The sequence below is a fragment of the Pelophylax lessonae genome (assembly GCF_965119305.1).
Source record: "Pelophylax lessonae genome assembly, chromosome: 9".
NCBI classification, from domain to species: domain Eukaryota; kingdom Metazoa; phylum Chordata; class Amphibia; order Anura; family Ranidae; genus Pelophylax; species Pelophylax lessonae.
The window spans coordinates 15,291,872-15,318,098 of record NC_138776.1 but is presented as its reverse complement, the minus strand read 5'-3'; the positions used below and the strand labels follow the sequence as shown (position 1 = coordinate 15,318,098).

The 26,227-nt window shown below is 44.0% G+C and overlaps 1 protein-coding gene across 1 annotated transcript in view; it reads left to right on the top strand.

Annotated features, from left to right (window-relative positions):
* The window catches only part of MMS19 (MMS19 homolog, cytosolic iron-sulfur assembly component), a 125,401-nt gene that overhangs the window by 48,907 nt on the left and 50,267 nt on the right, over positions 1-26,227 (top strand). The window contains exons 8-15 of the mRNA XM_082269260.1: positions 3,908-3,969; positions 6,098-6,184; positions 10,600-10,674; positions 12,560-12,637; positions 12,709-12,847; positions 12,942-13,096; positions 16,795-16,870; positions 19,399-19,524. Coding sequence (XP_082125386.1) covers positions 3,908-3,969; positions 6,098-6,184; positions 10,600-10,674; positions 12,560-12,637; positions 12,709-12,847; positions 12,942-13,096; positions 16,795-16,870; positions 19,399-19,524 — 798 coding nt within the window. The remainder of the gene's footprint in view (positions 1-3,907; positions 3,970-6,097; positions 6,185-10,599; positions 10,675-12,559; positions 12,638-12,708; positions 12,848-12,941; positions 13,097-16,794; positions 16,871-19,398; positions 19,525-26,227) is intronic.

The following is a 26,227-nucleotide window of genomic DNA, read 5'->3' as shown; positions in this document are numbered from 1 at the left end:
ACTTTTTGTGATATATATATAAAATAAATTTTGATATTTTTTACATAATGACTCTTTAGAAATTTAAATCCCCTTTTTCCAGATTTACCTTTTTTTCCCTTCCCTGCTGTCCATTACATAGTAGTTGAGGTTGAATAAAGACAATAGTCCATCAAGTTCAACCTGTGTAGGTGTGTGTGGCTGTAATCATCTCTCATACCCCTGAATGTTCTGATCCTTGAGATGTACGTCTAAGAGTCTTTTGAAAGCCACCATACTTCCCGCAGAAACCACCTCTTGTGGTAGAGAGTTCCACAATCTTGTAGCCCTAACAGTAAAGAGCCCCCCACGTTGCCTGAGGTTAAAACGCTTCTCCTCCAGACGCATTGTATGCCCTCAAGTCCTCATGCAATCCTTCCGATTGAATAGCTTTTTTTACTATGCTGAGATCACCATTGAGATATTTATAAATTGCTATCATCTCCCCTCTCAGGCATCTCTTCTCCAGGGAGAATAAATCAAGCGATTGCAGATGCTCTTCATAATTAAAATTTCCCTTTTCCCATATGTCTTTGGCATATCTGGATCTACCGTTCCCACGTGTGTAGATAACCACTTCATCTCCGGAAGATTTAACCCCCCCCCCCCCTCTTTTTTTTTTTTTTTTTTTTTTACCAAAACTTTGTAGCCAAATACAAATTGGCCTAAAATTATGACAAAATTTGATTTTAAATTTTTTTTTCTATTGGGAATGTTATATAGCAGAAAGTGAAAAATATTGCTTTTTTTTGTTTATACCGCAAAAAAACAAAAACAAAAAAAAACAAAAAAACACAGAGGTGATCAAATACCACCAAAAGAAAGCTCTGTTTGCGGGGAAAAAAAGGGCATCAATTTTATTTGGGTATAGCGTCACACGACCGCGCAATTGTCAGTTAAAGTAATGGCAGTGCCGTATTGCAAAAATGGCCTGGTCATTAAGGGGGATTATTGCCCCTGTTCGTATTTTTTTTCACCATCAGTGTCCGATTGCAGAGATATTTCTCTTTGCTTCCTATCCCATAGCCAAACAGGAAGTCAGAGAAAATCTCAGCAAATTAGGTGAAATCCTTGGGTACCTCCAGGTCACCAGAACTATGTCCCCATCAGAAGATTTCCCCTCCATTACTTTTCTGGTGACAACCCAAAATTTGGGATTTCCTTTTTAACCACTTGCCGACCGCCGCACGACTATCTACGTGGGCGGTCAGCCCCTCACAGGCAAAGTGACGTAGGTCTACGTCGCTCGCCTGTGAGGGTTTAGGGAGCGCGCGCGCGCCGCCGGAGGCGCGCTCCCGCGTGGTCACGGACCCCCCCCCCCCCCGCGCGTGTGACCGGCGGACCCGATCGCCGCCGGCCACTCTGCGATCGGCGGGGGAGAGGGAGAAAGTCAGGCAGCTTGTGTAAACAAGCTGCCTGTCATTCTCCTCTCTGTATGAGAGATGATCACATGGATCTACTATGTAGATCCATTGATCACTCTGCATACAGTTGAAGCCCCAGCCAATCACAGTTAGAAGCACGCCCCTAGGGACACACACAGCCCCTCCCTCTCAAATAAAGTTAACCCCTTCACTACCAGTGTATTTTTACAGTAACAGTGCATATATATAGCACTGATTACTGTAGAAATGTCACTGGTAACCCCAAAAGTGTCAAAAATGTCAGTCAAGGGTCCGATCTGTCCGCCCCAATGTCGCAGTACCGCAAAAAAATCGCAGATCGCCGCCATTACGCGTTAAAAAAAAAAACAACAAAGGTAAAAAACCTGCAGCCTTTAGAACCACTTTAACCTCTTGCCGACCGCCCACCGTAGTATTATGGCTCAGCTGCCCAAAATCATGTAGTACTACGTGATTTCGCGCACGAGGTCTTGGTGGCGCGCGCGGGCCGCCAGAGCTGCGCTCCCTGCTGTGTTTTGACGATCGCGCGAGGCTAGCGGCAATCGCCGCAGCTCCTCCCGCGATCGTCCGAGAAACTGACAGAAGACCCGCCTGCTTATGTAAACAAAGCAGGCGAGTCTTCTGTCAGACAGGCAGGGAGAGATCAGGATTTTCAGCTAAGCTACAACCCCGATTTCTGTCCCTGTCACAGAACCCATCCCCCATACTGTCAGTAAGCACCAACAGGCATACATTAACCCCTTTGATCACCCCCAGTGTCAAACCCTTCCCTGCCAGTGTCATTATTACAGTAACAGTGCATAATTTCTAGCACTGATTACTGTAGTAATGTCACTGGTCCCCAAAAAGTGTCAAAAATGTCAGTTAGGGATCCGATCTGTACGCTGCAATGTCACAGTCCTGCTAAGAATCGCTGATCGCCGCCATTACTAATGAAAACAAAAAATAAATAAAAATTCCAAAAATCTATCCCGTAGTTTGTAAATGCTATAACCTTTGCGCAAACCAATTAAAATACTCTTTTTGGGATTTTTTTTTTACCAAAAATATGTAGCAGAATACAAATTGGCCCAAAAACTTTGATTTTTAAAGATTTTTTTTTTTATTGGGAATGTTTTATAGCAGAGAGTAAAAAATATGGCGTTTTTTTTTTTTTTTTTTCAAAATTGTCGCTCTTTTTTTTGTTTATAGCGCAAAATTTAAAAATCGCAGAGGTGATCAAATACCACCAAAAGAAAGCTCTGTTTGTGGGGGGAAAAAAAAGACATCAATTTTATTTGGGTACAGCGCCGCACGACCGCGCAATTGTCAGTTAAATTAACGCAGTGCTGAATTGCAAAAAAAGGCCTGGTCATTAAGGGGGTTAAAACCTTCGGGAGCTGAAGTGGTTAAAACAACAAAAAAAAAAAACGCACGAATATTTACTGCGGCGGTCAGCCCCTCCTGGGCAAAGCGACGTAGTACTACATTGCTTGCCCGCGAGCCTCTAGGGGGCGCGCGCCGCCGGAGGCGCGCTCCCGCCCCCGCTCGTTCCCTGACATCCCCGCCCGAGTGACCGGCGGATCTGATGTCCGCCGGTCACTTGCGATCTCCCGCTGGAGAGGGAGAAAGGCAGACGGCTGATGTAAACAAAGCCGCCTGTCATTCTCCCTGATGTAACTGCAGAGGCTATGCGATCCTGCTATGTAGGATCGTATGTCTCTGTGGTTACATCACTAGCCACGCCCCCCCCCCACAGTTAGAAGCACGCCCCTAGGCATACATTTAACCCCCTGATCACTAATAAAGTTAACCCCTTCCCTGCCAGTGTCATTATTACAGTAACAGTGCATATTTATAGCACTGATTACTGCAGTAATGTCACTGGTACCCCCAAAAGTGTAAAAAATGTCAGTCAAGGGTCCGATCTGTCCGCCGCAATGTCGCAGTCTTGCAAAAAAGATCGCAGATCGCCGCCATTACTAGTTAAAAAAAAAAAAAAAAACAATAAAAATGACAAATCTTTCCCGTAGTTAGTAAACGCAATAAATTTTGCGCAAACCAATCAAAATACGCTTATTTTTTTCACCAAAAATATGTAGCAGAAAACAAATTGGCCTAAAATGTTAAAAAATTTTGATTTTTTAAATTTTTTTGGGGGGGGGGGGGGGGAATTTCATATAAAAAAATGTGAAAAATATTATTATTTTTTCAAAATTGTCGCTCTTTGTTTATAGCGCAAAAAGTAAAAATCGCACAGGTGATCAAATACCACCAAAAGAAAGCTCTGTTTGTGGGAAAAAAAGGACGTCAATTTCCTTTGGGTACAGCGTCGCACGACCGCGCAATTGTCTGTTAAAATCACGCAGTGCCGAATCGCAAAATAGGCCCTGGTCTTTGAGCAGCCAAATCTTCCGGGGCTTAAGTGGTTAAAAAAAATAAATATTAGTCCTTGTTTCCTATCTTCCCTGAGATGTAAAAACTTTTTTTTTTTTTTTTGTGTACAGGTCCGTTTGTGGAGGAGTTATTTGAAGTGGTGTCCTGCTATTTCCCCATCGACTTTACTCCGGTAGGTTTGATCTTTATTCATTTTGTTTTAGATGTTGCTGTTTTGTTGATGTGCTGTTATTTGAAGAATTATGTATTTTATTACCTATGCTGCCCTCCTATACTTTCAGTATGTTATTATGAATTTAGAAAACGTCCTACAGGAATGAAGAGATTGTTACACAAATCTAGAATTTAAATCCTCTGATTCCTCCGGTATTGAATTGTATTGTAACTGTATTGTCTTCCCTCACATTGTAAAGCGCTGCGCAAACTGTTGGCGCTATATAAATCCTCTATAATAATAATAATAATAATAATAATAATAATAATAAATCTGAAAAAAATGTTGTAAGAATATAGTAACAACATAAGTGAAAGGGGTTATGAAGTCACATTTTTCAACCACTTTACCACCGGAGGATTTTGCTGTCTTACGTCCAGGCCACTTTTTGCGATTCGGCGCTGTGCGACTTTAACTGACAATTGCGCAGTCGTGCGACGCCGTACCCAAACGAAATATACGTCCTTTTTTTCCCACAAACAGAGCTTTCTTTTGGTGGTATTTGATCACATGTGCGATTTTTACTTTTTGCGCTATAAACAAAAAAAGAGCGACAATTTTGAAAAAATAACAATATTTTCACATTTTTTTATATGAAATTCCCCCCCAAAAAATGTAAAAATCAAAATTTTTTAACATTTTAGGCCAATTTGTTTTCTGCTACGTATTTTTGGTAAAAAAAATCACAATAAGCGTATTTTGATTGGTTTGCCCAAAAGTTATTGCGTTTACTAAGGGAAAGATTTGTCATTTTTGGTGTTTTTTTTTTAACGCGTAATGGCGGCGATCTGCGATTTTTTTTGTGTGACTGCGACATTGCGGCGGACAGATTGGGCCCTTTACTGACATTTTTGACACTTTTGGGGGTACCAGTGACATTACTGCAGTAATCAGTGCTATATATAAAATGCACTGTTACTGTAAAAATGACACTGGCAGTGAAGGGGTTAATTTTATTGGAGAGGGAGGGGTTAATGTATGCCTGGTGCTTACTAACGTGTGTGGGGGGAGGTGACTGAGTGACACAGGGACAGATCGCAGGTTCAACTATGCTGAACCCTGCAATCTGACCCTGCCTGTCACTTCAGAGATCCGCCCGCTTGTGTTTACACAAGCGGGCGGATCTCCACACTCGATTCCCCGACGATCGGGGAAGAGCAGCGGCGATCGCCGCTGCTCCTCCCCTGGCCCGACTCCCGCTGTGACTGAATACGGTGGTAGCGAGCCTCCGGCGGCGCACGCGCGCCGCCGAGAAAGGGGAGTGTCTGACGACGTAGGTCTACGTCGTCAGACGATAACGAACCACTTTGCTGCAGGAGGCTCAACGTGAGCAGACGGCAAGTGGTTAAATCCTCTGATTCCTCCTGTATTGAATTGTACTGTAACTGTATTGTCTTCCCTCACATTGTAAAGCGCTGCGCAAACTGTTGGCGCTATATAAATCCTGTATGATAATAATAATAATAATAATAAATCTGAAAAAAATGTTGCAAGAATATAGTAACAACATAAGTGAAAGGGGTTATAAAATCAAATTTTTTAATCTTAATGCATTCTATGCATTAAAATAAAAATATCCACGCTATACGTCTCGTAGCCACACCTTAGACGGCGGCTGATTGGCCGAAATGCATCAGGTGGGCACGCTGACACGCACATGCTGAATGACCCGGGACTTCTGAAATGTTTTAATGCTTGGATTTTTTTTTTTTATCGGCTTTTGTAAGTGTTTTTGCAAATAAATTTTAAAAGTTATTGAACATACTGCACTATGAGATCTCCTTTATCCCTTTTGGTTTACATCTGAGTTGCTGGCTGGAGAGTTATATCGGATTACACCATCCCTGTTGATTGGTTTAACTGCTTATTTTTTTCCTTTTTTTTACATACAAAATCCAAACAACAAAATAGAAAAATCTAAAACACGTTTAAATGCATTGAGTTGCTGCCATGTGATTGGCCGATTAGGAACTTGTGTTACCAAGCAATTGAACAGGTGTACCTAATAAAGTGGCCAGTGAGTGTATATGATAGTATTCTACATATCTGTTTGTAATGTCATGATGTCTCCCTGCTTGTTCTCCAGCCTTCCAGTGACCCACATGGCATCACCAGGGAAGATCTAATACTGGGCCTTCGAGCCGTCTTAGCAGCCACCCCGTGTTTTGCAGAGGTAAGCCTTAATTTTATGCAAAACCCAACAATGAATGTCTCTTATTTGCTTCCTTATTAAAGCGTAACTCCACTTTTGTTGAGAAAAAAACATTCCCCTCTGGGTGATCTCTGTACATTGCAGGGATTTTAACAAACTTTGTTGCAGATTCCTACCTTTTTGTTATTCTGAAGAAATCATTGTTTGTTCCTCTGTGCTGAGTTAGTCTAATGGGAGTGGTTTCATAATTATCAATCCGCTGTGGCAGCTGCAGAGCTCTGAGGAAATCTGCCGGGCCTGCATCCCTTTGGACGTGTTCCTATTGGGAGTATCTCACCAAAAATGACATTTGTGTTGCAGGGGATGCCAGAAATCTGACTTGTATCTTAGTGCCGACTTCTGGGAAAATTGGTGAGCCAATCACACAAGCAGGAAATTATGTTTCTGGGGGTGTGGTCAGTAGGGATCGATACATCGAGGGCCAATATGCACTTTCCCCGATATATTGTAATCGGCCCCAGAGGTTACCAATATTGCCGATATTACTATTATTAGTAGTGATCGACCAATAGCGTTTTTTTAATACTGATACCGATATTTTGGTCATCGGATATCGGTATTGGCCGATATCTGCTGATAAAAAACATTTTTTATTTTTATTTTTTATTTTTTTAAGGTACTCCTTGTGGAGGGATATGGGCCAATATTTTCGTACAAAAAAAAAAAAAAAATATATATATATATATATATATATATATATATAAAAAATTTTTCTTATGACAGGTACTCTTGTGGAGGGATCGGGGGTCCAAACCCAAAATATGCAAAGTTACATGTGTCCAAGCTGGACTACTGTAACTATGTACCTGTATAGTGGGTATAAAAAGTTTACACACCCCCTGTTAAAATGTCAGGTTTCTGTGATGTGAAAAAATGAGACAAAGAGAAATAATTTCAGAACTTTTTCCACCTTTAATGCCACCTATAAAACTGTACAATTAAATTGAAAAACAAAACTGAAATATTTTAGGGGGGAGGGGAGTAAAAATAAAAAAAAAATTATGTGGTTGTATAAGTGTGCACACCCTCTTATAACTGGGGATGTAGCTGTGCTCAGAATTCAGCAATCACATTCAAACTAATGTTAAATAGGTGTCAGTACATACTTGCCATCATTTGAAGTACACACATGCCATTAAATAAAGTTCAGCTGTTCTAGTAGGTCTTTCCTGACATTTTCTTAGTGGCATCCTACAGCAAAAGCCATGGTCCGCAGAGAGCTTCCAAAGCATCAGAGTGATCTCATTGTTAAAGGTAATTAAAAAAAGAAAAGAAAAAGGTGGGATTTTCAAGGCCAATGAAGGAGGGATGGTCACAAATGCAACAATATTTAAATAAAATCACTTTTATTAGCGCATAAGAGTAAAAAAGATATACATATGCATACGAAAATTTTACATAAAACAACTGTATTCCCTAAGGAATCATCGATACAAAATACCAAAATGGCAACAATTATGTCTCATAGAGGATATAGTCTGTAGGTCCTCAAATATCCGACGTGTTTTGCCAGTGGCTTCTTCAGGGCCAGAGAGACCTTCAAGACATTTCTTCTACAAAAAATAATGTACGTTGATCACTGTGGTGGTACTCACCGTCACTGGGAGTGAAGAACAGATACTTAATGGTTTGGATTGCTTCAAGTGGGACAGTAATATTTGTCAGCAATACGTAGATGTGTATTCAATGTACTTCAATGTAGGAGACGGACAGACTGTCATTGGCAGTCTTGTCCTATTGTCTATCTATTGAGGTGGAATGTGGATTGTGTTAAGTCTGCCTGTCCCATTGTTAAATATTAATGAGCCCACATTGTTCTGTCCAGATGGCTAGATAATTAGTTCAGGTTAATTCTGTTTCTGTATACAATTTCATCTGCATATAATAATGTAATCAGGCAACCCCTGACTTGTGTGTGGTAATATGATCAGGAGGGGGAAGTCCATGCTGTATGTAAATTCTGTGTGACTGTTCAATAAAGTATGATTCCAGTACAAGCTAAGTTGTTGGCTAGCTTTGGATGAGGGCGGCTGGGAAAATCTGGTATATATGTTCATGACTGCAAGGAAGCCGTATACTGACAGAAGACCACAAGTACAGTTTGGGTTGGCGGTTCCGTTACAATCACATATCCCATTGTTAAAGGTATCCATCGGGAGAAGGGTACAAATTAATTTCCAAGGCATTAGATATACCATGGAACACAGTGAAGACAGTCCTCGCCAAGGGGAGAAAATATGGCACAAGGGACATCACCAAGAACTGGATGTCCCTCCAAAATTGATGAAAAGACGAGAATAAAAATGGTCAGGGAGGCTGCCAAGAGGCCTACAGCAACATTAAAGGAGCTGCAGGAATATATGGTGAGTATTGGCTGTGTGGTCCATGTGACAACAATCTCCCGTATTCTTCATATGTCTGGGCTATGGAGTAGAGTGGCAAGATGGAAGACTTTACTAAACAAGAAAAACATCCAAGCCGGCTACATTTTGCGAAAACACATCTGAAGTCTCCAAAAAGCATGTAGGCAAATGTGTTCTGGTCTGATGAAACAAAGGTTGAACTTTTTGGCCATAATTCTAAAAGATATGTTTAGCGCAAAAACAACACCGCACATCACCAAAAGAATACCATACCCACTGTGAAGCATGGTGGTGGCAGCATCATGCTTTGGGGGTTGTTTTTCTTCAGTTGGAACAGGGGCCTTAGTCAAGGTAGAGGAAATTATGAACAGTTCCAAATACCAATCAATATTGGCACAAAACCTTCAGGCTTCGGGTAGAAAGTTGAACATGAAGAGGAACTTCATCTTTCAGCATGACAACGACCCGAATCATACATCCAAATCAACAAAGGAATGGCCGAGTCAGAAGAAGATTCAAGTTTTGGAATGGCCCAGCCATAGCCCAGATGCGAATAAGATTGAAAATCTGTGGGGTGATGTGAAGAGGGCTGTGCACAGGAGATCTCCTCGCAATCTGACAGATTTGGAGTGTTTTTGGAAAGAAGAGCGGGCAAATATTGCCAAGTCAGGATGTGCCATGCTGATAGACTCTTACCCAAAAAGACTGAATGCTGTAATAAAATCAAAGTATTAGTTTAACCACTTTAGCCCCGGAGGATTTGGCTGTTCAAATACCAGGCCCTATTTTGCGATTCGGCACTGCGTGACTTTAACGGACAATTGCACGGTCGTGCGACGCTGTACCCAAATGAAATCGACGTCCTTTTTTTCCCACAAACAGAGCTTTCTTTTGGTGGTATTTGATCACCTGTGCGATTTTTTTATTTTTTGTGCTATAAACAAAAAAAGAGCGGCAATTTTGAAAAAATAACAATATTTTTAACATTTTGTTATATGAAATTCTCAAAAAAAATGTAAAAATCTAAATTTTTTTTTTACATTTTAGGCCAATTTATTTTCTGCTACATATTTTTTGTAAAAAAAAAAATCGCAATAAGCGTATTTTGATTGGTTTGCGCAAAAGTTATTGCGTTTGCTAACTACGGGAAAGATTTATGTCATTTTTATTTATTTATTTTTAACTAGTAATGGCGGCGATCTGCGATTATTTATTTATTTTATTGTGGGACTGCGACATTGTGGCGGACAGATTGGACCCCTGACTGACATTTTTAACACTTTTGGGGGTACCAGTGACATTACTACAGTAATCAGTGCTATAAATATGCACTGTTATTATAATAATGACACTGGCAGGGAAGGAGTTAACTTTATTGGTGATCAAGGGGTTAAGTGTGTCCCTAGGGTGTGATTCTAACTGTCAGGGGGCGTGGCTAGTGAATTAATCACAGAGACATACGATCCTACATAGCAGGATCACATAGCCTCTGTCATTACTTCAGGAAGAATGACAGACGGCTGTGTTTACATCAGCCGTCTGTCTTTCTCCCTCTCCTGCGGGAGATCGCGAGTGGCCGGCGAACATCGGAGCTGCCGGTCACACGCGCTGGCTAGGCAGGGAGAACTAGCAGAGGCGGGAGCGCGCCACCGGCGGCGCACGCTCGCCACCTTCAGGCTTGTGGGCGAGCGACGTAGGTCTACGTCGCTTTGCCCAGGAGAGGCTGACTGCCGCAGTAAATAGTCGTGCGGCGGTTGGCAAGTGGTTAAGGGTGTGCACACTTATTCAACCATATTTATTTTAGTTTTTTATTTTTACTTCCTTCCACCTAAAAGATTTAAGTTTGTTGTTCAACTGAGTTGTACAGTTTATAGGTCACATTTAAGTGATTGTAAAGTCTCTGATGAATCCTCAAAGACTTGTAGATTGCGGTGAATCTGCATTTGCCTGTTGAACACGCGGGAAGACATTTTTGTCCCACAGCTAATAGACTTGTGTTTTTGTCTTTACTAGTTCCTGTTGCCTCTGCTGATTGAGAAAATGGATTCCGATGTACAGAATGCAAAACTGGATTCCCTGCAGACCTTGGTGAGAAGCTGAGAGTTCCTGAGGTTCTTAAAATTCATTTCAGGCCTCTTCGTATTTGTGTTTTTTTTCTGCAGAAAGATGAAAGGATTTTGCTGCAGGAAAATGCAGATGTTGGGAATTTTATTTTTCCCCTCACTAAAAAGTGTTACTAAACCCACAACCGTAAAATCAGCGTATATATGCAGTAAAGCATTCTTGTTATACTGACTGTGGAATCGAAGGGGTTAATCCTGTGCGTGTGTGAAAAAAGGCTGTTTGATCCTGTCTTCTCTGATCCTCCACTTCTTCCACTGTCCCCAATCCATCTCCTGATGAGACAGAGCCTTTGAACTCACTCTGCACATGCTCAGTTTGGTGTGTATTGATATAGAGGTTTTTTTCTTTCTTAGGAGGGTGCATGTGATCAGCACAGAGCCAATCAGAAACACAAAGGCTATATGCTGCGCACTAGGAAAGTCAAGGTATCCATGAGAAACAAGTAGATTCATTGGAGGATGATGAATAATCAAATAAAACTTGCTTCCATATAAACCATGAAGTATCATTTATTATGTGGCGAGAGATAAAGCACACTGTCCACATAAAAAAAATTGTGTGAATGACATAGTCTAATTTAAGAGGTAAAAACCCAAGTCTCATCCAACCCCAAACACTAAATGGAGGGCCCAGCACTTGTGATGGAAACAGGCTCAAGGATCACATACGGGCTGGAAAGCTTGCTATGATCAGCTGTTGGTGTCCCACAGGGAAGGCACGCTTCACTGTGGTGTGTAGTGGGTCCCACCAAGAAGATGGCCGCTCACAGAATGGAGGCAATGATGTGGCAGGCCAAGGGAGATGACGTGGCCAGTGTCAGAAGAAGGGGAGGGACCAGGGGGGCTTTCTCTTCAATCAAATACGCGTTTCAAAGCTACTTCTTTGTCTAAATGGCCAATCAGCACTGTTAAGACAGAGGGTCAGGGGTCCTGCAGCCTCAAAGGACAGTCAGAGTAGAACGGGTCCTGGGGAGACCAGATATAGTGAATGCAGGCTCCTGGGCAGACCAGACATAGTGAATGCAGGGCTCCTGGGGAGACCAGATATAGTGAATGCAGGCTCCTGGGAGACCAGCTATAGTGAATGCAGGCTCCTGGGGAGACCACATATAGTGAAAGCAGGCTCCTGGGGAGATCCGATATAGTGAATGCAGAGTCCTGGGGGAGATCAGATATAGTGAATGCAGAGTCCTGGGGCGATCAGATATAATGAATGCAGGCTCCTGGGAGACCATATATAGTGAATGCAGGGCTCCTGGGGAGACCAGCTATAGTGAATGCAGGCTCCCGGGGAGACCAGATATAGTGAATGCAGGGCTCCTGGGGAGACCAGATATAGTGAATGCAGGGCTCCTGGGGAGACCAGATATAGTGAATGCAGAGTCCTGGGGAGATCAGATATAGCGAATGCTGGCTCCCGGGGAGATCAGATATAGCGAATGCTGGCTCCTGGGGAGAGCAGATATAGTGAATGCAGGCTCCTGGGGAGAGCAGATATAGTGAATGCAGGCTCCTGGGGAGATCAGATATAGTGAATGCAGGCTCCTGGGGAGAGCAGATATAGTGAATGCAGGCTCCTGGGGAGAGCAGATATAGTGAATGCAGGCTCCTGGGGAGATCAGATATAGTGAATGCAGGCTCCTGGGGAGAGCAGATATAGTGAATGCTGGCTCCTGGGGAGATCAGATATAGTGAATGCAGGCTCCTGGGGAGACCAGATATAGTGAATGCAGAGTCCTGGGTTTAGTAACACTTTAAGTCTTTTTGCATTACTGCCCTGTAGAGCAAAAAACCTGCACCGACTCCCTCATTTCCTATTTAATGTTTATGAAATAATTATGTTTTTACAGAACGCCGCATGCACAGTTTATGGACAGAAAGAGCTGAAGGAGTTTCTGCCGGGTCTCTGGTCCTCCATTCGCAGAGAGGTACGTGCGATTTTGGTGATTTGGTATTGCCATCAATGGCACGTGTCACTAATATTTCTCTTTCTTATCAGGTATTTCAGACGGCAAGTGAGAAAGTGGAGACCGAGGGTCTGGCCGCCCTCCAGGCTCTGACGGCCTGTCTGTCGCGCTCCGTGTTGGGTCCCGACTCTGAAGATTTGTTAGACGGATTTTTGAACAACATTCTGCAAGGTAACTAACCGGGGTGCTGCTATAGCGCAGGCAAGAAAAATATTTGGCAACTGTCTTACTGGCATTCTCACTAACCATCCATTCATTTTCCTAGATTGTAGACATCATCTGTGTGAGCCGGACATGAAACTGGTTTGGCCCAGCGCTAAACTCCTACAGGCTGCAGCCGGTGCCTCCTCCAGGGCGTGTCTGAAAGTGTCAGCCAGTGTCCTCCCCCTGCTGCTGGAGCAGTACAACCAGCATGCTCAGGTGAGGGTACTTGTGTTGGATTATTCAGCTTTAAAGTGGTTGTAAATCTCAGACATGAAATATGAACAAAGCTTATCCCTTTTATAGTGTGTACTCAATCCAGAGCACTAAGAGGTTTATTTACTAAAGGCCAATAGTCTTTGCACAATGCAAGGGCAGTTGCTCCAGAGCTTTGTAAATAAGGTAAGGCTTCACATTGCTAAGAATACCCAATCACATGCAAGGAAAGAAAACAAGCAGCACTTTTGCTTGCACGATTGGATGATGAAAGTCGGCAAAGCTTCTGCTCACTTACTAAGCTTTGGAGGAACTGCTCTTACAGAGTGCAACTGCACTTTGCAAATAGCACAGTGTATTTGCCTTTAGCAAACCAACCCCTAAGTGTCATTTCTGCCTGCTGCCTACTTCCTCTGACAGGTTTTCCTGACACCAAGGGAAAAAAGGTGACTGGGGAGGGAGCTTCAGCACACAGCCTGTGATTGACAGTGTCAGCTCTGTTCCTGTGTGCAGGGGGTGTTTATTCCCTCCAATGAGCTCTGCAGAGTGTAACTTCACCTTCCCGCCCCCTGCTTTTTGAAAGCTCAGATAAGCTGTATAACTTCTGCACTTTGAATAGCTGTAGAGAAGAGACGACTGCAGATATACAGTTACAACATATGTAGCGTGATTGGTTTAACCACTTCCCGCCCGTCATATAGCAAAATGACGGCTGGGAAGTGGTCGCTCTATCCTGACTGGCCGTCATATGACGTCCAGCAGAGTGGCGATCGGGGGTTCGGTATCACTCGGACACACCCTATCTCCGATCTTGGTAAAGAGCCTATGACGTAGGCTCTTTACCATGTGTCAGCCTGTGTCCAATCACAGCTGGTCACATAGTAAATAGGAAGAGCCATTGATCGGCTTTCCTCAGTTCGTGCCTGAGAGGCACGAGTAGAGGAGCCGATCGGCGGCTCTCCTGACGCGGGGGGGGGGGTCTGTGCTGGTAATCAGAGCATTGATTACCAGTGCAGACCCTTGGGGGATGCCACTAGGGCAGTGATGGTGAACCTTGGCACCCCAGATGTTTTGAAACTATATTTCCCATGATGCACATGCACTCTGCAGTGTATTTGAGCATCATGGGAAATGTAGTTACAAAACATCTGGGGTGCCAAGGTTCGCCATCACTGCACTAGAGCCACCAGCGATGCCCAACCATGGCCACCAGGGATGCCAATCAGGGCTCAGGGACCCTTTCAGCGCCCTCCTCATCAGAGCTGCCCATCATTGCCATCTAACAGTGCCGCCCATCATTGCCATCTATCAGTGCCGCCCATCATTGCCATCTATCAGTGCCGCCCACCAGTGCCCATCATTGGCATTTATCAGTACTGCCCACCAGTGCCCATTATTGCCCATCAGTGCAGCCTATCAATGCCCACCAATGCTGCATATCAGTGCTACCCATCAGTGCTGCATATTAGTGACTCCTCATCAGTGCCTCCTCATCAGTGCAAGAAAAAACTTCGCTATTGACAACATTTTATAACCTAAACAAAAAACGTATTTTTTTTTTTTTTTTTTTATTTGTATAGCAAAAAAAAAAAAAAAAACCTTGTGATGATCAAATACCACCAAAAGAAAGCTCTATTTGTGGGGAAAAATGACATAAATTTGGTTTAGGTACAGCGTTGCATGACCGCGCAATTGTCATTCAAAATGTAACAATGCTAAAGGCCTGAAAATTGGCCTGGGCAGGAAGGGGGTGAAAGTGCCCGGTATGGAAGTGGTTAATCTCCATGCATCCAGTCACTTCGCTGGGTATATGAAGGGTTTACAACCACCTTAAAGTTTGGTTATTTGATTTCTCCTTTTTGGTCAATTTTTCTTTTTGCTTTGTGAATTTGTGCTTTATTTTGAAAAAAGATTGCTGTGTGGATTTTATTTTTACTTAAAAATAAAGGGATGTCCGCTGTCACTATTACATTTTAGTCGCTTGTTCATGGGGCTGCATGTCAGGGAATAATCATATTGACTTCTGACTTTTATCTACAGTAGTATGTGAGTTACATTTAAGTGGTTCTAAAGGCTGAAAAAGTGCATTCTGTGCATGAAGGTAAAAAACGTCCTCTGTCCCCCCAATACTTACCTGAGCCCCTTCTTGATCCAGGGCATCGGCTCTCTGGGGGCTCTCCCGCCTCTTTGGCTGAGACAATTGCTCCCACTGCTTTCAATCACAGCCAGACAGCCAATGAGGAGAGAGAGAGAGGGGGCGAGGCTGAGTCTGAATAAGCTCAGGAGCGCGCTTGCTTGGGTGCCCCCATTGCAAGCTCCTTTCTCTGATGGCACTCAACAGGAGGGAGGGGTCAGGAGCGCCGGCGAGGGACCGGAGGCGAGGAGGATCCAGGCTGCTCTGCGCAAAACCAACCACACAGAGGAGGTAAATATGACATGTTTTGTTGTGTGTTTTTTTGCCTTTAACCACTTAAGCCCCGGAAGATTTTACCCCCTTCCTGACCAGGCCCTATTTTGCGATTCCGCACTGCGTGACTTTAACGGACAATTGCGCGGTCGTGCGACGCTGTACCCAAACGAATTTGACGTCCTTTTTTTCCCCACAAACAGAGCTTTATTTTGGTGGTATTTGATCACCTGTGCGATTTTTACTTTTTGCACTATAAACAAAAAAAGAGCGACAATTTTGCAAAAATAACAATATTTTTCACATTTTTTTTATATGAAATTCCCCCCAAAAAAATGTAAAAATCAACATTTTTTAACATTTTAGGCCAATTTGTTATGTGCTACATATTTTTGGTAAAAAAAAATCGCAAAAAGCGTATTTTGATTGGTTTGCGCAAAAGTTATTGCGTTTACTAACAAAGGGAAAGAATTTTGTCATTTTTATTGTTTTTTTTTTTAACGAGTAATGGCGGCGATCTGTGATTTTTTTTTTTTTTTTTTTTTAGCGCGACTGCGACATTGCGGCGGACAGATCGGACCCTTGACTGACATTTTTGACACTTTTGGGGGTACCAGTGACGTTACTACAGTAATCAGTGCTATACATATGCACTGTTACTGTAAAAATGACACTGGCAGGGAAGGGGTTAACTTTATTGGAGAGGGAGGGGTTAAGTGTGTCCCCAGGGGTGTGTTTCTTACTGTGATTGGATGTGGCTTTGTATGTAACAGCACAGATCTAAGGTCCTACATAGCAGGACTGTATGATCTGTGCTGTTACACAGGGCAGAATGACAGGCGGCTTTGTTTACACTAGCCCGCCTGCCTTTCTCCCTCTCCACCCGACGATCGCCGAGTGACCGGCGGACATCGGGTCCGCCGGTCACACGCGCCGGCTTCTTCGGGTACGAGCGTGGGCGGGAGTGTGCCTCCGGTGGCACACGCTCGCCTCCTATTGGCTCCCAGGCTAGTGACGTACCGGTACGTCACTTTGCCTGGGAGGGGCTGACCGCCGCCGTATATAGTCGGGCTGCGGTCGGCAAGTGGTTAAAGGAGAACTACAGTCAAAGCTCGCTTGGCTGTACTCCTCCTATGGATCACTGGAGTGTAGCTCGTTGCCGCCATGAGCCAAGCTTACCCATGGCCTGCCGCCATGATCCAGTGTGATTTTAGATATATCCTTCCACGCTGATTCTATTTCTTTGTTACATTTATGACTCTTTTTTCCTTTCATTTCCTTTGTTTGATTTTAGAGCAGCCATCGAAGGACCATACTGGAGATGACCCTGGGATTCCTTAAGCTGCAGAGTAAATGGCTGTTTGAGGAAGGTAGGTTTCTGAGGTTTTATTCTCCTCTGGTTCATGAATGGGCAAACTACGGCCCTCCAGCTGTTATGGAGCTACAAGTCCCACCATGCCTTTGCCTCTGGCAGTCATGCTTGGAGCTATCCGTATTGCGATGCCTCATGGGACTTTTAGTTCTGCAACAGCTGGAGTGCTGAAATTTGCCTACCCCTGCTCTAGTTGATTCTACATCTCTGTAAAATAAGCAACAGCTTGTTTAACCACTTAAGCCCAGGAGGATTTGGCTGCTCAAAGACCAGGGCCTATTTTGCGATTCGGCACTGCGCTATTTTAATGGACAATTGCGCGGTCGTGTGACGCTGTACCCAAATTAAATTGATGTCCTTTTTTTTCCCCACAAATAGAGCTTTCTTTTGGTGGTATTTGATCACCTCTGCAATTTTTATTTTTTTGTGCTATAAACAAAAAAAGAGCGACAATTCTGAAAATAAAAAAACAATATTTGTCACATTCTGCTATATAACATTCCCCAAAAAAAAATTAAAAAATCTAAATTTTTTAACATTTTAGGCCAATTTGTTTTCCGCTACATATTTTTGGTTAAAAAAAAATTGCAATAAGCGTATTTCGATTGGTTAGCGCAAAAGTTATCGCGTCTACAAACCTAAGGGAAAGATTTATGTAATTTTTTCTTTTTTTTTTTTTTTTTCTTTTTTTACTAGTAATGGCGGTGATCTGCGATTTTTTGCGGGACTGTGACATTGTGGTAGACAGATCAGACCCCTAACTGACATTTTTGACACTTTTTTGGGGGGACCAGTGACATTACTACAAACACAAAACACACGCGCACACAGGTTGAACTGGATGGGCTGATGTCTTTTTTCAACCTCACAAATTATGTAACCATGTACTACAGTAATCAGTGCTAAAAACATGCACTGTTACTGTAATAATGACACTGTCAGGGAAGGGGTTAACAATATGGGTGATCAAGGGGTTAAATGTGTACCTAGGGGTGTGTTTCTAACTATGGGGGGAGCGTGGCTTGTGGAATGACCATAGAGACCTGTGTTCCTATATAGAAGGATCACATGAGCTGTTTTCATACCAGGGAGAACAGCTGACCGTTCTTCTCTCTCAGTGGGGAGCGATCGCGGGTGTCTGGCAGCAATCAGAGCCGCCTGCCCCATGCATCGGCTTTCTCCGCTGACGAGCGGGGATGGGAGCGCGCACTCGCCCCCTAGCTGCAGGTGTGCAACTGTCGTCGGGTTTGCCTGGAAGAGCCACACTGCCGCAGCAAAAAGGCGGCGTGTAGTCGGCAACTGGTTAACCGACGCCATTGGCAGCCGAGTAAACTGGAAGTGACGTCGCTTCTGGGTTACTGCATCCGAGACCCGAATGAAGCTGAATCCGGCTTGGTCGGCACTGGTGGGTTGGTAGACCCAGGCGAAGCGCGGGGGGGGGGCTGTACATCCCCTCCCGCTCCTTTTTACGGCCGAGCGGCTGCTGAGCGGCATTGGTTGTTATCACAAGAAAGCCGACCGCCAGCATTAACAGGTATGTCTGTTTGAGGGAAGTGGTTAATGTGTGGGAAAATGTAAAAAATGATCAAGGATCAGTGCAGGATCCACATAAGGATTGGCTGAGCTATGCAGGTGCTCGGCGCAAAAACACTTTAGGCCTCATCTACACTACAGCTGCTAAACTGAAGTTTAGGAGCAGTTGGGCATTTTTTTTTCAGCAGCCCCTGAACTCTCCTCTGTTATCCTATGTGTACATGTACACTCAGTCATTTAGAGAGGCAGTTGAGGTTACAAGCATTTTTGTGAAAGCAGACAAATCCCGTTCAGGGCTGTATTTTACCAGCACTTCAAACGCCAAATGCTTGTAACCGCGGTAAACTGCGTTTATGCGTGTTTCTGTTTATAAGCGTTTTTAACCACTTGCCGACCTCCATTTACTGTGGCAGGTTGGCTTTGCTCCGCGAAACATCTTAACTGTGCTTCACTTCACAGGACCGTGAGTGTGGGGGCACACGTGCCCATTCGCCACAGGGGGGAGCCAATCAGTGGGTCTGGTAGCCGCGATTGCCGCCGGGGACCCCCGATCGCTCCCCGTGGAGACAGAACAGTGGTCTACCGTTCTAAACACAGCAGACCGCTGTTCTGTCAGTAATGAACACAGGGATCCTCTTATTTATGAACACTGGTCCCTGTGTTCATTCAGTAAATACATTCCCCCCCCCCCCCATAGTTAGAAAACACCCCCTAGGGACACATTTAATCCTTTAATGTTCATTGATGGATTATTTTCAACTGCCCTGTGTACATGAACCCTTACAAATGTTGTATCTCACAAATAAGGATTGTAAGTAAATTTGATACAAAGGGTCATGACAGTGCACTGGTGAAAACACAGAATATTTACTTTACGGAATGAGGGACTCTCATGCTGGATATATTTGGCAAAAGACATGAGTAATGTAGAAGGTACGCGGTGGGCAGTGTTTGGTGCATGTTCTTACTCTGGTTTTCTTTCTATTCTAACAGATGGAAATGGTTTGCAGAGTTTCAGAGAAGCCTTGTGCAGCATGGTGTTCTCTGCTGTAACGGATCCCAGTGCACAGCTCCACCTGGTGGCAGTAAAGGCTATGACAGTGCTCTCCACACATCAAGGTTTGTAGAGTATGCTTTCCCTTTACTGTTCCAGATATTCTTTTTTTCGTTTAATATATGTCCTACTACTATTCATGTGCCAACTAGACCGAGGAACTTTCTACCACCTACTCTGGAGCTGCCCAGAACTGCAGGGATATTTGGGCGCAGGTTGTCAAATTCTTACATGACACAATGGGTTCCCCCTTATCGCTGTTCCCAAAGCCGTGCTTATTAGGGATCTTCCCCGACACCAGTGTAGACAAATTCACTACCCTTTTCTTGCATGAGACATTATTTCTTGCTAGGAAGATGATAGCACGCTAGTTAATGCGGGACAAACCCCCCACACTACATGACTGGCTCTGAGAGGTAAATAATACGCTACCCTACAAAAGGCTCATCTAGGTTCAGTGTGGCTGTTCCGCCAAATTCAATAAAATATGAGACCGATGGCTGCAGGCTCCGGAGACGTGCATCTGAGCCCTGAAATGCCGTTCAACCACGTCTTTTGCACCATTTTTATATCCACGTTTGATAGCGGGGATCCGACAATAATCTGGTTATGTATTTCTTGCACCTGCTAACAATGTTTTATGTACCCATTTATATTTTGTAACCACATGGTTAGCTGTATTCCCATGGCTTTTGCTTTTACTTTACTCTGTTCGTTCTATTGTATTTTTTTTCCCAATAAAGCACCTGTTTGATTAAAAGAAAAATAACCCCAAGACAAAAACTATAGGGGAAAATTGGAAAACATCATAATAATGATAGCATAAAAATACCACATGTCATTTGAACAGTAAATAGTGATGAATTATATAGCGAGACGTGATGATCCTGATTGCATAAATCCAGAGGCCTGAAGCGTTTCGGCTTAACAAGTCTTCTTCAGGGGGTGGTGATTGTTCGCGTATCAGAAGAAACTACAGAATACATACATAGGCAAGTACACATACATAAGGTACAATAATTGATTTAGCATGCCACACCCTGATAGAAATGTATTAAACTTCGAAAATCCATACAAAACCTCTCGCATTATGCTGGAGGTCCATGGACAAAGACACACAAGGATGCCATTCACTCAAAGCACTGGGTCCCAAAACACAGGAGATAGAAACAAATCAACCTGAAGGACTTGGTGTGTGCCTAGCAAAAGAAATAGTAAATATACGTATAGGGGAAAATGTGTAATTATAAATGTAAGAATAAACTGTATAATATATGGTGAGTTCATGTGTATCCATGAACAAGCCACAAATTATCATGGTAAATGAGAACAACTCCTTTTGTAGCTGGGTCTATAGTAGACACAACACAGAGTCTCAGAATAAAGGGCTGATCTCTCTGCTATAGCGAGGTGGGGACAGTCTATGGTCACCCCAACAGATCTACAAAAGACAAAGGGAGGGACCTCAAAAAAATCAGGAATTTTATAAAAACTGTATCAGTATGCCAAAAACGTAAATGTTTGGATGCAGATCTTACCAGTACAGGTCTGTCACACCAAAGTACAGATCAGTGCAGCCTAATGCTACAGGTCCTCACAGTAATCTCGCAGCAACGAAGAGGGCACTGTACACCAAGCAGTATATATGGAGAGATTAGCCCCATCATGTGTCCATGCGGGCCAATCTCAGAAGGGGAAATGGGTGCCAAAATGTAGAGTTCCCAACTGTGGTTGTGCACATGTCCCTTTTGGTTCATCTCCCCTCCCCTGCAAGGTGGCTGGAAAAATTCCTCCTGCTGGTCTCTACATGTGTTGGGGCTGTCTTCTCCCTTCTGAGCTGCCCTTATTCCAGATGGCGGCCATGGAATTTCTGGTTCCGGGCTGTGACTATGTCGTGTGTACGCCCTGCTCGGCGCCGACGTCCCTTCCAACTAAGCTCACCACTCCGAGCTCACGGCGGGATAGATGACAGTTGTCTCCAATAAACCCAGCAGCCACCACTTTTGCCACAGCTTCCAACCATCCATCCATGCACTGATGGCAGTCCTGGATTCCCCTGTGTCCCAGGTGGAGGTGGCTTGCGGGCGACTGGCTAGCAAAAAGCGTCCCCCGCCTTCCCCTGCCTCCTATTTCTCATCAGTTCCTAAATCTGTTTCAGCCGCCGCGGACCTGGGTCACCCTGCTGGGTCTGCAACCACGCGCCTGGAATCCTCAGAGTGAGGAGGATTCCTGCATGTCTGTGACCGCGCATGAAAAAGCGCTGGTGGATGCACTGATTGTGTCTGTGCGTGAGACCCTGAAAATGGAGGACGCAGCTGAAGCTGCGACGGAGGCGCAGGTACCCTTTGGCACCCACAAGCCATCCAGAGTGGCAAAGGTATTTCCTTTCCCCGCCTATTTTGACAGCATTGTCGCTAAAGAGTGGGGGCGACCAAAGCGTCCCCTTGGGAGTTCCTAAGCGCTTTTCTAGGTGTTACCCCTATGAGGAGTCCCTTCATAAGAAATGGACTGTGCAGCCAGTGGTGATCCCTCCATTTTCCAGATTAAACAAGGCAACCATGATTCTGGTTGAAGAGTCCCCGGTCTTAAGGGTCCGGCTGACCAGAAAGTGTAGGCTGTGGCCTGCCATATGTTCACTCTGGCTGATTCGGAAATGAGGCCGGTATTCACCATTGCCCCAGTGTCACAAACTGACCGAGCTAAGCTATTATGCCGTGACCTAGAGGGGGAACAGCTCTCCCTGCCTAGGCCAAGCTGGGCGGATCAGCTGTTCCAGGGGCTGCAGTTTATCTGTGATGCCTCTTTGGATGCGGCTCCCCTAATGGCTCGTCTCTCTGTTTTGGTGGTGGTCCTTCGACGTGTCTTTTGGCTCAAATGCTGGTCTGTGGACCAGACGTAAAAAAGAAAAGGCCTTGACTGAACTTCCTTTCCAAGAAGATCGCCTGTTTGGAGCTACCCTGGATGACATCATTAACCACTTAACGTCTAGCCACCTGGATCTACGTCGGCTGACTTTGCGGGGTTATACCGGGATGATGCCTCTAGCTACCGTGGTTTGAACCTGACGGTCGGCTTTCCTTCGGTAACGACCGATGCGGCTCGGGAGCCGCTCGATCGTTACCCGGGGGGGGCGGGAGGGGACGTCCCCCCCCCTCTCCCGCCGCCTTCCGTGGCTTTGCTCGGGGCTCCCGTCCCACCGGGAGCCCCGAGCACCCAGCTGGCACGTCCGCCGGCTGGATGGAGTCCTGATGAATGCCGGAAACGGCATCGATCGGGTCTCCGATGACGTAACCCGGAGGCGTGTAGTGGAGGGGTCTAGGGTCTTTTAGTGTACGTGTCACTACATATTGGTGTCACAAGGGATGTTTACATTGCTTGTGACAGCAATAAAAGTGATCAGATTTTTATTTTTTTTTTAAAAACCTGTAATAAAGGTAAAAGAAAAAATAAATAGGAAAAAAAATAAAAATTTAGCCGCCCCCCGTCACAAAAAAAAAACGTATACGCAAGTTGAGCCGCGAATGAAATCGCTGTTCAAACCACACATGTGAGGTATCGCCGCGATCGCCAGAGCGTGGGCAATAACTTAAGAAAAAGAGCTACACTCTAACTCTAAACTGGTAACCGTTAAATAAATTTAAAACGTCGCAGATTGAGATCTCTATTGACCGTAGTTTGTCGCCATCCCACGGGGGGGGGGGGGCGCAATTTTAAATCGTAACATGTTCGGTATCTATTTACTCGGCGTGACATCATCTTTCACAATATACAAAAAAAATGGGCTAACTTTACTGTTTAGTATTTTTTAAATGCAGTGAAATGTGATTTTTCAATTTTTTTTCCAAAAAAATGGCGTTTTAAAGAGCGCTGCGCAAATACCGCGTGACAAAAAATTTTGCAATGACCGACATTTTATTCTCCAGAGTCTTTGCTAAAAAAATATATATAATGTTTGGGGGTTTTAAGTAGTTTTCTAGCAAAAAATACTGGTTTAAACTTGTAAACAGAAAGTGTCAAAAATAGGCTCAGTGGTAAAGTGGTTAAAGGTTTTACAGGGGGAAAGATTACTTTTCTTCCGCAGGCTACTAAGGGCAAGGAACCTTGTCGTAAACGTGGGCCTTCCTTCTCAGCTCATAAGAAGTTTTTTCATCCCTCAGGGTACACTGACAAGGGCTCAATGCCTTTCAGGGCCTCTTCAGGAGGATCCAAACAAACCTGGTCTTGCAAGCCAAGACCGGTCTTCTGCAGACCCGTGGACAAGGCTCCTTTAGCATGAAGTTGCGCCCTCACCTGTATCAGGAGTGGGGGATGTCTTTGCTATTTTCCGGACCTGTGGACTTCCCTAGTGCAAGACAAGTGGGTCCACAAAGTCATTTGGTCCGGCTACAAGATCGAGTTTTGCTCTTGTCCCCCAGCAATGTTTTTTTCCTTACAACTTTCGCCTGTCCCCAGATCGCATTACAGCTCCTGTTTGGGGCGGTACAAGACCTGTCACTTCAAGGGGTGATTGTCCCGGTTCCGACATCAGAATATTTTCAGGGTTTTTACTCAAACCTGTTCTCAGTGCCCAAGAAGGAAGGCAAAGTGCACTCAATCCTGGATCTCAAGGTGCTAAACTGCTTTGTGCGGGTACAGAAGTTCAGAATATAGTCCTTTCCAAGGGTGGTGGCATCCCTGCGTCAGGGGGATTTTCTTGCCTCTATTGATATCAAGGGTGCCTACCTTCACTTTACAATATGTGCCAGTCACCAGCGTTTTCACTGCTTTGCTGTGGGAGAGGAGTATTATCAGTTTGTGGCGTTACCCTTTGCTCTCACCTCTGCTCCTCGGGTCTTCACAAAACTGTTAGCCCCGGTGCTAGTCTTACTACCCCAAGGAGGGATCGTGGTACTGGGCTACTTGGATGATCTCCTTCTGCGAGCCGAGTCTCCCTATGCTCTGGTGGACTATCTGGAGATCACTATATGAACTCTGTGAGAAAATAGCATTTTTGACTTACCGTAAAATCTATTTCTCTAATGTTCATTGATGGACACAGCTCCCACCCCTCTGTGGAGTTGTAATTCTTCTGACACACTTGTAACAAAAATGAGTGCCTATACCAGAGAGAGGGAGTATACCCCATGGGACTGCCCATAGGTGTAGCCAGATTCTTTTTCTGTCTAGTGTCCTACTCCTGTAGGGGGCAGTATAACCCAATGGTTATAAATACCAAGAGCTGTGTCTGTCAATGAACATCAGAGAAATGGATTTTACTGTAAGTCAAAAAATTCCTCCCTTTTTGTCTTTTATAGATCTGTGGGGCTGACCATAGACTTGTCTTCCCACTATAGCAGAGAGATCATCCCTTTATTCTGAGGCTCTGTGTTGTGTCTACTATAGACCCAGCTTCAAAGGAGTCGTTTTACGGTATTTACCATGATTTTTTGTGGCTTGTTCGTGGATACACATGAACTCACCATATATTATTTACAGTTTATTTTTACATTTATATTTACACATTTTCCCCTATACGTATATTTACTATTTCTTTTGCTAGGCACACGCTAAGTCCTTCAGGTTGATTTGTTTATATCCATGTTTCTCAACTCCGGTCCTCAGGGCACACTGGCAGGACAGATTTTAAGTATTACCTTGGGGAGATGCATACTAGAATACTGCAATCGCTGAGCAGAAAATTATATCACTTGTGATGTATTTCAGTTTTCTTGCAAACCTGGCCTGTTAGTGTGCCCTCAGGGCCAGACTGGTTTATATACCTTGCGTTTTGGGTGCATGGCATCCTTGTCTGTCTTGTCCATGGACCTCCAGCATAATGTGAGATGTTTTCTATTCATTTTGATCATGTAAGTCAAATACCTTTCTATCAGGGTGTGACAACTCTCTTCCACAAGCAGCGGTATCAGCAGGGAGCATCGATAGTTTCAAAAAACTATTAGATGGCACCTTAAAGACCACAACATACAGGGGTATACAATGTACAACATACAGGGGTATACAATGTACAACATACAGGGGTATACAATGTACAACATACAGGGGTATACAATGTACAACATACAGGGGTATACAATGTACAACATACAGGGGTATACAATGTACAACATAGAGGGGTATACAATGTACAACATAGAGGGGTATACAATGTACAACATAGAGGGGTATACAATGTACAACATAGAGGGGTATACAATGTACAACATAGAGGGGTATACAATGTACAACATAGAGGGGTATACAATGTACAACATATAGGGGTATACAATGTACAACATAGAGGGGTATACAATGTACAACATACAGGGGTATACAATGTACAACATACAGGGGTATACAATGTACAACATACAGGGGTATACAATGTACAACATACAGGGGTATACAATGTACAACATACAGGGGTACACAATGTACAGCATACAGGGGTATACAATGTACAACATACAGGGGTATACAATGTACGGTTAACAGCAAACACACACACATCATAGGTTGAGCTGGATGGACTGAGGTCTTTTTTCAACCTCACAAACTATGTAACTATGTTAAATAAATTGTTATACCTTATATACGTGTACTTACCTATGTATATATTCTAGAGTTCCTTCTGATATGCTAACAATCCACCCCCTGAGGAAGACTTGTTAATTCGAAACGCGTTGGGGTTCTGGATTTATGCAATCAGAATTATCACTTCCCACGTTATAGTTCATCACTATTTACTGTTTAAGTGATGTGGTATTTTTATGCTATTATTATGGTTTTCAA